The 14,943-nt window shown below is 46.8% G+C and overlaps 1 protein-coding gene across 1 annotated transcript in view; it reads left to right on the forward strand.

Annotated features, from left to right (window-relative positions):
- The window catches only part of Lama3 (laminin subunit alpha 3), a 226,397-nt gene extending 211,913 nt beyond the window's left edge, over positions 1 to 14,484 (forward strand). Inside the window, 7 exon segments of the mRNA XM_028876683.2 lie at positions 1,418 to 1,601; positions 4,009 to 4,149; positions 7,651 to 7,810; positions 7,910 to 8,043; positions 10,162 to 10,255; positions 12,168 to 12,287; positions 13,134 to 14,484. Coding sequence (XP_028732516.1) covers positions 1,418 to 1,601; positions 4,009 to 4,149; positions 7,651 to 7,810; positions 7,910 to 8,043; positions 10,162 to 10,255; positions 12,168 to 12,287; positions 13,134 to 13,279 — 979 coding nt within the window. The 3' untranslated portion in view covers positions 13,280 to 14,484.
- Positions 14,485 to 14,943: the final 459 nt, after the last annotated feature.

A 14,943-nucleotide genomic window follows, 5' to 3' on the forward strand; every position in this document is an offset into this window, starting at 1 on the left:
GTCTTCTACCTCCGGATTCTACTCCTGAATTATTCATTTCCTCCTTAACTCGATCTCATTGCTATTTGTTGAATGTGTACTGTGTAGTAGAAACTACCCATACAGCTACAATAGCAAGATAACCCTGGTCTCTGTCCTCCTGGGGGTATTAGACATGAACCCCATGGAGTGAGTACAGATATCTAGTTGACTCCTGCCTCTCTACTGCCTTTTCATGCTTGTACCTCAGTGAACTTGTTGGTGGTCCCATGCACCATAGATAGTTCAAGAAACAAAATTCTATGGCTGTATCCCCAGGGCCCAGCACAGTGCCTTCTACACACTGAACTCTTAATAAATGTTTCTTGAATGGTTTTGATGGATGGATGGATAGGAATCTTCATATAAAGTAAAGTTTGCTTGGCTTGGTTTGGAAATGATATGAAGCCATCATGTAAATTACTGCTGGCTCTCAAGAATATTTTGCAATTCCTCTTCCAGGACAGTTGAGGTCTGGGGGGTTGGTCAGAGAAAAGAGGGGAGCAGGAGAAGGTGAATCCGTACTCCTGTGCCTTTGTGTTAAATATGTCCCATACAAAGTGCTCGTCTGATGTCCAAGCCACACTGTCATTAGCCAGGCTGTCCCTGTTCCTCCTGCCACCCTCCTCCACATGAACGCACACGAATGGAAAGCACGTTCATCGGCTCTCAACACTCTGTGTTAGTGAGGAAGCTAAGCCATCCACCAAAAGACAAACCGTGTGGTTCCGCTTGCATGAGGTACCAAGAGCAGTCAGGGCCGGGAGACAGAAGTGGAGGAGCGGTAGCCAGACCCTCAGCAAACAGAGTAGAACTATTGGCTAGGACGTGTGTTTCACACACACAGGGGCTGTGGAGATGGTTTGGGGCAACGTTACGAATTAACCAACCCTAATGAACTGGACACTCAAAAGAGGCGAAGATGGTCAATTTTAGGTCATGTGATTTTACCATATTTTTAATGTTGATTTTTAAAGTTCCAGCATGTTCCTTTTGCCACATGCTAGGACTTTTCCACTAGCTAGGCTCGCTGTAGGAAATATGTGCAGTTCCCCAACATAGTCAGGAAACTGTACCAGAAAACTACTGACAGCGAGTGTGCTCTGGCGTCCAGAAGTCCCTGTGTCTTTGGGAGTGGGCTCACCCCTACTCCTCTTCTGAGGTGCAGGAAACTGAAGGCATCTATATCCCTCCACTGCCTATTTCTTTCCCTTTATTTTTATATTTATTCACATACTTCCTTCCTTATTTGAGCAAAGATCTTACTGCTGTTACCTGAAAATGTCTAGAGAGCCCAGGTTGGCCTCAAACTTGTAATCCTCCTGCCCCTGGCTCCTGAAACCTGGGACTATAGGCCAGCATGCCCAGTCCTTGTCCCTGTCTCTTTCTTTATCCACAGGTCACAGTTTTCTGTGGACATACAGACAACCTCCTCCAAAGGGCTGGTGTTTTACACAGGCACCAAGAACTCCTTCATGGCTCTTTATCTCTCAGAAGGGCATGTCATCTTTGCTTTGGGAGCAGAAGGGAAGAGACTGAGGCTCAGGAGCAAGAAGAAATACCATGATGGGAAGTGGCACACGGTGAGAGCTGGGACTGTGTGAAAATGGGTTGAGCATCTGGAAATAACCCCAAGCCCAAAATGGTCCAATGTCCCAAACATTTTGAGCAAAGACAGTACCTCAAATAGAAATTTTCATGCCCAGTCTCTTATAACAGATTATAATCAAAATACTAAATATATAGATTCTCTTTCTGTTTATATATATTGAACATGAATGAATTTTGTGTTTAGACTTGAGTCCCATCCTAAGATATCTCATTATGTATATATGAACATTCTGAAAGCAGAAAACAGACTATAACACTTATGGTACCAAGCATTTCAGATAAGGGATCCCGGATCCAGTCTGTACTTCCAGATGGTCCTGAATCTACTGTATCAGGACCCAACAGGAAAAGTCCAGAGTTATTCCCAGGAGCCCTTGCATGTGTACAGGCAGAGTCTGGGTGGGTAGGGCCACTGGACACCCAGCATCTTGGGACAAAGTCTGTCACAATGCATGCACCATGTGTGGATGGCAGCCTGAATGTCAATGTCAAGGTAGACTTCAACCATTAATTTTGTGATTTCCTCTCGAACTACCTGGGCTGCATGGCTCCCCAGCCTATTTCCCATCTCTGCACACTGGACCGCTTCTCAGAACCAGTTCTGGGCTCCAGGCTCCTCTCTCTGTACCTGGTATTCTTTCTCACAGCACAAGCAGAATGCCGTCTCTCACTGCATCCCTTGCATCCCGACTCTAGTTGAGTTAAAAGTATACACTAGAAAAGGAAGCCATGTTTTTCTAATGATGGAACTGTTAATCAGAAAACCTGCGTGACCTGATGAGTTCCACTCATTAATATTCAACAAATATTCAATGGGCGGCTCTCTTGGAACACATGAACAAGCCTCCTGACTGTAATGTCAGATACTAGTCTTTTGGAAAGTGTTAGACTGGCTAGACCACAGGGAAGTAGAGTGGAGATGCTATTTTTGTTAAAGTCATCAGGAAAAGGCTTCTGGAGGGGGGGCGAGGGCAACCACCACATGACATCATGGGACTAGAACCAGAGTTAGCTCAGTGAGCAGACCACATTATAAGGGGCGGGATTGGAGGCGTAGGGTGGACAGGAATCAGATAGCTTAAAGCTTCAAAGCCCAAACTAAGGGTTTAGGATATTGCTGGCTGTGTGTATGTATGCATTTATGTATGTATTGTAGACATGCTAGGAACTGAATCTAGGGCCTCCTAGACCTAGGTAAGCACTCTGCCATGAAGTTATAGGGGCTCAGATGCTTATGCTGACCTTGACTCTGTGCCCTCCCACCACAGTCTCCAGACAGCTGGGATCACCAAGCTGTGCCTTCAGGCCTGGCTGTTTTTATTTATTTATGGGATAGGATCTCACTGTATAACCCAGGCTGTCTTGGAACTCACTAGGTAACCTAGACTGACCTAGAGCTTGTGATCCTCCTGCATCAGCCCAAGTGGCTAAGAGTACCAGGCACATGCATGTCACTACAGCCAGCTTGGCCTCTGGGTTCTATTACAAGTGTCTCTGAAGCTTTGGAAGCCTCTTAAACTGGTAAGGCACAGACACAGGAATATAGTGACTTCTTCCAGAGTCTCTTTGGCTGAAGGATCTAGACCAGGGCAAGAACGGAAGTAGGGAAAGCAGACAGATGTTGTTGTCCTCATCTGGAAAGGCCATGGTGAGGAGTCGGGGGGGGGTGGGTCGTGGTGTGGAGTGGGGGGCTGTGGTGTGGAGGAGTGGGGGGCCGTGGTGTGGAGGGTGGATGCAGAAAGAAGAGCAGGGGCACAGCTGTCCGGTCGCAGGTGGAGGAGCCAGTGTGGCCTCCATGATTTGGCCAGGTCCTTGGGCTAGTGGCAGGGCAGGGAGGGAGGAGGAGGAGGAAGAGGGAGAGAGAGAGAGAGTTAGTTAGTTAGTTAGTTAGTTAGTTAGTTAGTTAGTTAGTTAGTTGTTGGGCCCAGTTTAGACCTCCACTGATGGCACTGGACTGGGAGTCCTTAGTGAAAGCGCCACCACCACGGAGAGAGCAGACAAGGATTCAGACACAATGCTCGCACTCCTGCTTCCCTGAGCCTGGCCCTGGCTTGCCCCGCCCTCAGCTCCGCGGCTGTTCTGACCCTCATGGCAGCCTGTGCTCTTGGTTACCCCTCCTCTGTTTACATTCCTGACCCCTGTGTCTGCGATTCCGCCACTTTCAAGCAGCTCTTTATTGAATTCTGCTTCCATCACAGCTGTTCGGTCTCTGACATCATCTCAAAACAAGGGTCACAATAATAAACAAGAAAAGACCTTTCTCTCCTTGTAAAGCTACTCAAGGGTAGAAGAACCTTTTTAAAAGTTTTCTATGACCGCTAGTGAAATATGGCCGTAATTAACAGAGGTAAACCTTTGATTCTTTTCTTCATTCTGAAGGTGGCGTTTGGACAAAGTGGAGGGAAGGCGCGCTTGCTTGTGGATGGGCTAAGGGCCCAGGAAGGCAGCTTGCCTGGAAATTCTACCATCAGCCCCAGGGCACAGGTTTACCTGGGCTTGTCACCATCAAGGAAGTTGAAGGTAAAGCTAGAAAAAAAATATTTCTCATTATAGCTGTTATCACGTAAGACATTTAATACTTCAACATCCTTTAAATAATTGTTTGACATATTTAATGTTCTCAACCCACAAAGGAAGTGCCCACTCTGCATTCTCGGGCCTGTGTATAAGGACCAGACTGAGATACAAGCATTTAAGAAGTGTCATGGTGGTGGCCCACGCCTTTAATCCCAGCACTCAGGAGGCAGAGCCAGGCGGATCTCTGTGAGTTCGAGGCCAGCCTGGGCTACCAAGTGAGTCCCAGGAAAGGCGCAAAGCTACACAGAGAAACCCTGTCTCGAAAAACCAAAAAAAAAAAAAAAAAAAAAAAAAAAAAGAAGTGTCATGGTGTTCTTTAAGAACATTTAAGAAGAAACATGACTCTCTTAGCTTCTCTTCCAGGGAAAGGTGTGTGTTTGTTGATTTGTTATTTTGTGTGTGGATATTGTGTTTGCATGCATGTCTGTGCACCACATGTGTGCCTGGTGCCTGTGGAGGTCAGAAGAGTACGTCAGATCCCCCAGAGACTGGGGTTAGAAAAGGTTATGAGCGGCCATCTGGGTGCTGGGAATTACACCTAGTCCTCTGGAAGAATGGCCAGTGTCTTGACCACTGAGCCACGTCTCCAGCCTGAGGCAGAGGTTTCGGGTTAAGACAATGTGTCCCAAGCGTTGGCAGTCTCTGCCACCTTTGCCAAACCGGAGCCAAAGCATGTACTTCCTACTTCGCTGCCTTTCACCTCGCTGTTGAATCAAAATGTACTTTAAAGGGCCACTTCTCTTTCATAAATGGAAACCCAATGTCTGTATCATAAATAGCAAATAACCACACAAATGAGTACTTGGACAGGGGGCAGCATCATTAAAGTCCGGGGAGGTGGCTTGGCCTGTGCTTGCTCTTGTGGAGAGCGGAGCTTGCGAACAAGTCAAGAGGTGTTGAAACCTATTAGCATTGGCACAAAGCCAAGTGCGTTCCCTTTTCTAGTCAGAGGGCCCCCAAGAGACTTGAAGACGTGGAAGGTGTGTTTGCAGTAGACACTGTGCTTGCTGGGGCTCGGGCCTGGGCCGGATTGCTAGCCCAGATGGAAAACACAGAGGAGATCTTCACACCACACGCATCACACCGTTCTTCCCTGAAGTGACGGCGTTGGCTCAAGACTCAAACTAGGGACCGTGGCTGTGTGACAGCTGAGCGTCCCCTGACACCCAAGAGGAGCTACGGTTCACTGTCCTTGTCACGTTTAAAGGGCCGCAGCCCTCTTGCTTGCTCTCTCCCTGTCTCTCTCTCACTCTGCCAAAGTGCCAACTGCACCAGGGATGCCCTACGTCCCTGACCTTGGCTGTGCCATTTCAGGTCATGGTACCGTGAGAGCTCAGGCCTGGGAGCTATCCTTTACCCAGATGTAGTTTTTGGCGCTTCCTCAAGAGTTGAGGGCGCTCTCTGGTGTGATGTTCGCTTGCAGTGAGCTAGGAAAGGGCCCGGGCTCGAATCTGGGCCTGGAAAAGGATGTAAGTAAAGCAGGCATTGTCCACCAGCTTAGACCTTAGTGTTGCAGGGTGACCCGGTCAGAGCTGGGGTAGGTCTGGCCCATTCTTTGTACCAAAGCCACAGCAAGGAATAAAGAATGGTTTGGTACTATGTATGCAGTCATTTTGAATGTCCATCACAAATACTGCATGCCACATTTCTATAATAGGCTTATGGTGTCTATGGCATACACTCAGGGCTCCTTACTGTTAACAGTGACTTTGCTCCAACCTCTAAACCCATTTTTCTCTCAGGAAAGTCACAGGTTATTCAGGGTGTGATTAGGGCATTCTTTTGATTCTGATAAGTTCTCTTATTATTAACCCTCATTAATCACACCTAGCTTCCTAAGTGGGGGCAGACAGCAGCGTCTATTTACAGTGTTCAATTTAAAGGACTTTCAGTTGATATACAGCGTAGTGGATTTTCCTGTGACATGGTCACTTGGCCCTGATGCTTTGGGCCTGTGGCAAGGCAGGGCATCACAGCAGGGAAGGTCTAATGGGCAAAGCTACTTGCCTTGGTCAGGAAGCAAAAAAGTGAGGTGAGAACCAAGATCCCATCCCCCTTGGGTGAGCATGCCAGCAATGACCGCCATTGCCTCCTGAAGGGTGCACAACCTTCCAGTAATGCCATAGGCAGGCTTTTAGCGTGGCCTTTGGGACCCTTAAGATTCCAACAGTAAGAATATAAAATCCGGTAGAGTGCTAAGCAGCAGAACTGCAGACAGCCTTGGGTTTGGCTGTTGGGTCACAGTCAGGCCTGTGGTGTCTGCACATGGTTTCAGATACAGAATACGTCTGTGTAGCACAATAAATGTGAGGAAATGTGTTAGGCACTACCTCATCGCTGGGGAAAATGCCTGACAATATGACAGTAGCATAGGGAAGGGAGGGCTTATCTTGGCTCCCAGTTCTCCAGTGCAGTTGTAGTAGTGGCAAGAGTGGAGATGACTATACATCGCACCCGCAGCTAGACACACCCGCAGCTAGATGTATGCACAACTAGACGCACTCACAGCTAGATGCACCCGCAACTAGATGTATGCACAGCTAGACATGGAGATGAACAGTGAAAGAGCTGGGCTTCCACTGGGTGAAGACCTCAGCCCATGCGACGGTGCCCCCTACATCTACGGTGGATCAACCTCAGTTACCAATCCAGAAACTCCCTCACAGGAATGCCCAGTGGCTTATCTATTAGGTGGTTCCAGGTCCTGTCAAGGTGACGACATTAACCGTCATAGAGACTCATTTCTGAGGAGGGCTTGCGGGCCACTTGCCGCCTCACCACACACATCTCTCAGGTCGCCACGCTCCCTTAAAATTACCTGTAAAAATTGGGGATTTCAGGAATGTTTTGTGGATTTGGCGAATGTGCTGTGGTTCTTCTCCTGGAGGGTGGGATGTGCACACAGTGAGCATCTGCTGTATACCACAAGGTATTGTGAACCGTCATAAACCCAGATCCAGACTGGGAGCTCTTGTTCCAGGCCCGCTTCAGGCAGGTGTGGATGAGGTACACGGTATCTCCTTTGACCTCTGTGGCCTTCCTGGCTTGTTGGTAGTGTACCAAGCCTAAAATATAGAGAGCCATCCTGCACTTCATTATTTTGGGAACATTTTGGCCCCATTTTTCAGTCAGCTGCCTGGAATTAAGTTATCACGCTGGCTCACAAAACCCTAAGAAACGGTTCACACCTACAGAGAATGGTGAGATGTATAAACTGTGAGGCGGAATTCTCCTTGTGTTGCAGCTCAGTCTGTGTGAGCCAGAGTCATGTTGACCCTCTTTGTTCTTAGTTGAGCACAGACTAGCAACTTCCACCCCACCCCCAGCGTTTGGTTCAGAGCTGCCTCCAAACGCCCCCCAGTTCTCTGGCAGGCTGCATGCCCTTCACGATGGCTTTTCTGGGAGTTACACGCTATGAACGTTTGATCCTCTGCTTCATTACAGAGCCTCCCCCAACACAGCTTTGTAGGGTGCTTGAGGAACTTCCGGTTGAACTCAAAACTCCTGGACTCTCCCTCAGCAAGGTTTGGGGTATCTCCTTGCTCAGGTGGCTCTTTGGAGAAAGGCATTTATTTCTCCCAAGAAGGAGGCCACGTGGCCCTGGGTAAGGAACAGTTGGCGGAGTTCATGTCTGTAAGTCTAAAGAACTCTGTTTTCTTTCCTTAATTATGTTTTAACTGTTTCTTGTTCTTTCTTCTGGAAGCCAATTCTGTGTCCTTGGGGTCAGAGTTTCAGCTCATTTTCAGCATTCGCCCGAGGAGTCTCACTGGGACCTTAATACACATCGGCGGAAGTCAATCTGGACTGCACTTAAGTGTTTACATGAAGGCAGGAAAGGTATGCTTACATGGGAGGGGAGAGGGAGCCAGGTTCACTAACAGAGACACTCAGTAAGTCTAAAGTTAGGGTACAGGTGGAATCCAATATTATACCTAAGAGACCTGATTTGGAGAACAACTTCCCATTTTTTATTAGCAAGTCAGGTTATCATATTTCCTCTGCTTCATTTTTAAAATTGTGAAACGTCAAACAAATTGAGCTGAATTCTGGAGACACCACTTAATTATAGGATCCGGGAGAAGCTGCTCAATTTTTTCAGACACAATTGCAGTGTCTATAAAATATAGACAATAACTCTACCATCCGGGCACCAGGCTAGACATTGCTTCGCTTCGGAGGTCAGATAAGATTGGGTACCTTCAGGTAGTGTGGCTGCAAACAAATGTCAATCGTTGGACTTTTGTCAGGATTAGAGGAAATGCCACACACCTCACCCATGTTTATATTCCTCCGTGTCGCCCTCCATGTCCAGGTGAGCCCCTGGAATCCACTCTGCGCCCATAGTTCTCTCTGAGTAGCTGTTGTGCTCTGGTCTCTGTGCTAAGCTGCGTGCCGGCTCCCACACCGTCTCTCCCTTGGCTTGGCTTGGATTCTTCCCCATTTAATGCTTCTGCTGCCTCAGGTTCCTATCAGTCACAGGCCCGAGTCAATATCCTATTTCAACAACCACATTTTATATCTTTAAAACGAAATTCTTTCAGGAATCTTCTCTGTAGCTAAGGCCTCAAGTCAAGATGAATGTTGTACCATTTTCTTTCATTTAGCTTTCAACAGTTTATTAAAAATAGGGGAGAATGTCCAAGATGATAATAAAATGGCTCAAAGTCCTAGAATACTGGTTTTTTTCTTTCTAGGGGTCAAACACAGAGTCTCTGACACTGTGCAGGAGTCTATTTCAGTGCCGGACTCCTGGCCCAGCCACTATGTCCCGTTTTTAAAGTTTTTATCAGCGAATGACAATTATACACAATAATGGGCTTCCTTATGATGTTTCTATGAGCGAACATAACGAATTTACATCATATTTACCCATGATGCTCCCTGGGCCCCTCCTACTCCCCCTCTTCTACTTTGTCTTTTTGGTTTGGGGGAACCCGGTGAGTTCAGCTGGCTTTGCTCACAGGCGCATGGGTGGAGCACAGGCAATTTGTGAAGAATTGACACTCCTTCCCATAACCAACAACGGTGGTAGATCCTTCCTGAAGCTGTAAACGTTAAGTCAGTGTGAATCTCCAGTCACGCAGAGGAAGAAGTAGCTGCCTACGTGGGTGGTGGGCATGTGGTGGCTGGCTTTGCAGAGGAGGGTTTGGGGGAGGGTCATCACTGACTGCCTCCAGACAGGAAATGATGCCAAGAAAACAAAATCAAGACTTGGTGACCTTCATGACTGAATGAAAGTCAAAACCTGCTTGTGAGTGGCCTGCCCCATGTAGCTACAGAGAAATCAGATGTAAATTATTTATAAATAGGCTTATTTTAGCCTTCTCATTCTATTCACCTTGACTTAACCCTTGGAAGATCCCGGAGGAGTCTGCAACCTGGAGAGTGGGAAGGTGGGGTTCTGCCTTCAGTGTACCCAGTGCCTGGCACCTGACACATGTCCTGTCAAATACAATCTGTAGCTTAACATCCTGTGATGTGCAGTGCACTGGGGGATTACTGTAACCTGCTGGTCCTTGCAGCAAGGTGCGGACCTCTGTGATGTGCAGTGCACTGGGGGATTACTGTAACTGGCTGGTCCTTGCAGAAAGATGCGGACCTCTGCCAGCATTTTTGACTTCCAGATTCCAGGTGTCTTTGTCAGCAGAGTCACTGCTGCACACTAACTGCCGAGGAGAGGGATGGATGCTTGCCAGTGACCTCTGAGGTTGGGGAGGAGGGGTTAGGAAAGCCCATGGCTGTTGCTAGCAATTCTAGGCAGGACCTGGGTTTACAGTTTGGTTTGTTTGCCTGGAAAGAGTGTGAGAGAGGAATTCTTTGGAAGCTTTGGGCATTGTGTGGTCACCTGGTACAAGAGTTGGGGGCCACAGCTAGCAGGCTCCAGGGAAAAGGACAGAGGAAAGCTGGCTCCATGTGCCCTTCTGAAGGAAATCGCCAAATGTATGTGTGTTTCAGGTCACAGCCTCTATGAACAGTGGGACAGGTGGGACCTTGACATCAATCTCACCAAAGCAGTCTCTGTGTGATGGACAGTGGCACTCAGTGACAGGTATGGCATTGGTAACCTTTGGCACATACAGGGAAATCTGTGTTTGAACATCTCGAAGGCAGTCAGTCCATCCACTGGAAGGTGTAGACTGGACCAGATACTATAGCCAGCCCTCATCACCAGTTTCCTTATCTCTTTCCAGCCCCAACTGTGCACAGATTATCTTATGGCTGTTGCCTCTACTTCCCCATAATGTGCTAAGTTTGGGGTGTGGAAACTTCAGGTGGAGATTTTCTTCAGCCCAGCCCTGCCCAGAAAACGGATAGGCTATTTTAGTGTTTAAGGTGCCAATAACATTGTGGTTTGGGTTTTGGCTCTGAACTCTTGGGAATAAAACAATAACAACAACAACAACTTTCTGGGGATAGAGATATGACTCAGTGGGTAAGAGCACTTCTTTCTATTCTGGAGGACCTGAGTGTGGTGCCCAGATCCACATCGGGTGGGTCACAGCCACCTGCATCTCTAGAGCCTGGGGATTCATGCCCTTTCCTGGCTTCTCAGGCACTGCACTCACAGACATATATTCACACAGACACACAAGTGTACACACACACACACACACACACACACACACACACACACACATGCTTTAAAAAAGAGAAACCACTTGTTATGGGTAGGTTACTTACAGCATCTGATCTTTAGTGAGCATTCAGTAAGAATCCAGTTTTATTGCTGGATTTTTAAGGATCATTGTTATTTTTCAACAATTATTCAAAATTAATCCAAAGTATTCAAATAAAACAATGGTGGAAAGTGAACACACCCTCTCAGAATCTGTTATTTTAGTAACGACTTGTGGTGTTAACTTAGAGATATATGAGCCTGAAGCCGGGGGTATAGCCCAGTTGGTAGAATATTTACCTTGTGTGCATAAATCCCTGCGTCCCATCCCCTAAACCATGCATGGCAGTACACACCTGTGACCACAGCACTGGGAAGGAGAAAGAGGGTTAGGGCTAAGGGTCAGAGGTCCAAGGTCATCTTGAGATGCATAGTAAGTTTGAGGCCAGTATGAGACCCCATAAACAAGCAAGTAAATAATAAACATGATTTCTATCTCATGTTGGCCTTTTGGCTAAGATCAAGCGTAGAAATACCTGAGCCTGGACTGGCTAAAACACCTTTTTGTAAAAAGTCCTTTCTTGGCTAATTTGAAAGCTGTCTTTCTGTTAGATGCAATTTTCAAGCTAGGAAAGCTTTTGTGTTGAGGGTCAAAGTTTGTACGGACTGACCCTGGCTTCTGAGAAAGCACCTGAGGTCAGATCACGTGCACATGGCCTCTGGAGACAGACCAGAGCTTGGGTTTCATTTAGAGCGACCTCTGCTCGGCCCTCTGTGAGTCCCTTAGTGAGTAGTAACGATGTGGCCTTTGCAGACTCACTGTGTGCAGGTGATGTGTGTGCACACCCGTGGAGGCCAGAGGCCAACACTGGCTTTCATTCCTCAGGTGCTAACCACCTTGGTTTTTGAGACATGATCTTATTGTCCTGGAGCTTGCTAAGTAGTCTCAGCTGGCTGCTGAGTGAGCCCCAGGGACCAGCCTGTCTGCCTCCCTGGCACTGGGATTGCAAAAGCACAACATCGCTTAGCACTTTTTGTTTTTAGGTAAAGTCTGAGTGCTTGACTCGGGTCCCGCGCTTGCAAGGCAGGCGCTTTACCAACGTGGCTATCTCCTTGACCCACAGGTTCGGTTTAGGGATTAAATTAGGAATGTCCGTAGGACACCAAACCCTGACTGCCTCTGAGTGGTGTGTTGAACTTCTACCCAAGGCTGACCAAGTGCCTTCACACAGTTCCAAGGGTCCAGTGGGAACGAGTTCAAAGCCAGCGGTGACACAGGCGTGCAGATATTAGACAGTGGGCGGGCTCTCCTCGGGACAGACCCGACCAGCTTCCTTTCTTCCAGTCTCTGTCAAACAGCACATCCTGCACCTGGAACTGGACACAGACAGTAGCTACACTGCCGGACAGCTGTCCTTCCCACCCAACAACACCCAAGGGTCACTACACGTCGGAGGCGTCCCAGGTCAGTAACTCTAGTCCCAACTTTTACACCCCTGTTGAACCCAAGCAGCTCTTGACATTTTCTTCTTAACCCAACAGTTAAGGTGCTCCCATAATTGCATAAAGAGAAGGGCAGCCCTAGGTGCACAGTGGAGGTGGCAAGGTCCTTTACCTCGGCATCTGGTACATCTCAGGATAGTGGAGGCCACATGACTACCGCTTCCCTGATTCCAAACCTGTCATCTATAATCCTCCCTTAATAAGGCTCCATTAAGCTGGGCGGTGGTGGCGCCTTTAATCCCAGCACTTGGGAGGCAAAGCCAGGCAGATCTCTGTGACTTTGAGGCCAACCTGGTCTACAGAGAGATCCAGAACAGGCACCAAAACTACACAGAGAAACCCTGTCTCAAAAAACAACAACAACAAAAAGAGACTCCATTAACTCAGAAGCTTATGTCAGCAAATAAACAAGAAAGTTGATGAGAAACAATGGTCTCTCTTCCCCTGGGAGAATTGGGCGGGTTGAGTTCTAAGACTGAAATGTTGCCTGGAAAGGGGCTTTTTCATTCTTTCTTGTTTTATGTCCCTTCAGGTAGTCTGCTTACTAATTTTATAGTGCTTTTATAACCCATAAAAGGTAGCAGAGTTGAGAGTTATTATCTATTGATTCGGGCTGTGGAAGTTCCTCCTCTGGAGGCAAACAACAGCTTTGTTGCTGATATATCACCATAGGCAGGAAGGCAGGAAGCTGCCAGGTGGGCGGAGCCACGGGGTCTCTGACTCTTTCTAATACTCCTCCCAACACCCCAGGTGCATTCATTTCATGGTGTGAGCTGTCTGTTGAGTGTCTCTTCCTTTCCTCTTTCAGACAAACTGAAAATGCTTACACTCCCTGTGTGGAACTCATTTTTTGGCTGTCTGAAGAATATTCAAGTCAACCACACCCCTGTCCCCATCACTGAGGCTGCGGAAGTCCACGGATCCGTCAGCCTGAATGGTTGCCCTGACCACTAACCCTACACAGCAAGAAAATTCACCTTTGAAGGCACCAAGAACCCAGTGGATCTCCCTCCCCATAAAGTCAAGACACCATAGCACACATTTAAAAGCCAATCTCATGTTTAATTTCAATTATACAGACCGATCATTTTGCCATTCAGTGCTACACATGTATTTTATATAAAAGCCCATTTCTTGAAGAAAATGAACAAATTGTTATTCAAACATGCACACAATGCTTTTGTTAATATTTTTTCCACTAAGAATTAAATGCCTTTTAGAGAACATTTTTTCCAATTGCTAAAAAGTAAATTTTGTTTAGAGCACTTTATGAATATAAAACTTTAAAATGTTAAATTGCTACAGTTCATGGGATTAAATAAATGCAATGCACTCTTCAAATGATGTTTTACAAGCAAGGAAAACCAAGGGCTGATGATCACTGCTAATTATATTAACTCCTCGGCACCTGCTCAAAGTGTTACCTGCAACACAATTTCCTACAGATAATTATTGAGCACATGCTAAGAGGTTATCTGTGTGCTCAGTGTGTGAACTACACTGACGTTTAATAAGTCAGTGTGTGAACTACACTGACGTTTAGTAAGTCAGTCCTGCCCTTAAGGAGCATGCACTTCAATGGAGAGACATACAATATCATACTATAGGAACCAGCATATTGAACCACTGAAACCATTAATTAATGAGGCTCACTGGCTTCCCAATCCTTGTCTTCCCCAATCTGCTACCAAATCTAAATTATGATTATTAATTTGTTGAGAACACAAGCCATCTGGTAGAGGTGCTAAGATGAATATATGCACTATAACTGAAGCTTTGTGTATCTTTGTGCACGTATGTGGAGGCCAGAGCTCAACACTTTCCTCAATCACTTTCCTCCTCATTTTTTGAGACAAGGTCTTTTGCTGAACCCAGAGCTCAACATTTTGACTGGGCTTGAATACCCAGCAAGTCTCTCCAGGATCCTTCCATCTCGCCCACAGTGCTAGGGTTACAGACATGTGCCTAGCTTTTAGGCAGCTGCTGGGGATCCGAACTCAGATCCTCATGCCTATCTACCAAGCTGTCTAGACCACTTGATGACTGAAGCTTTGATGGCAAGTCACCAGGACCCAACTAGGAGAAATCACTTTTAGATTTATCTACAAAATAATTCATGATACAATAGACAAGCATTACTACCCACTTGTGCTAACAAAGACTATGCAAGTATTTTTGTATCTTTTACTCTTAGATAGGGGAAAAAGGGAATATTGCGTATAATAAGAAAATGGGGTATAATAAGAAAATTGGGTATAGTAATCCTCTATGGTATCCTTAGAGCTCTGTGTTCTCCACTTCTGAGTTGCTAGTTCTTCCATGGTCTTTGCAACACAGTCCTCTGAGCATGCTTTCCACCAGCTCCAGCTGTACACATGCAGCCAATTCCCTACCCCAGCAGGTGCTCATGAAAGCTGACTGGTAATCTTTAGGGATGCTGCTTGACTGCAAGTCAGGTGCTTCAAAATACATTGATTTTAAAATTAAAAAAAAAACCCAGTGGTGATCTTGGCATCTGCTGGAAGCTCCTCCATGCTTCCAGCCATCAGCAGGTCTTCACAATATGAATGATCTCTCTCAGTTCTCACTGTTACACAGACTGGATCTGCAAGGTCATG

This window comes from Peromyscus leucopus, chromosome 19, assembly GCF_004664715.2.
Source record: "Peromyscus leucopus breed LL Stock chromosome 19, UCI_PerLeu_2.1, whole genome shotgun sequence".
Taxonomy (NCBI): Eukaryota; Metazoa; Chordata; class Mammalia; order Rodentia; family Cricetidae; genus Peromyscus; species Peromyscus leucopus.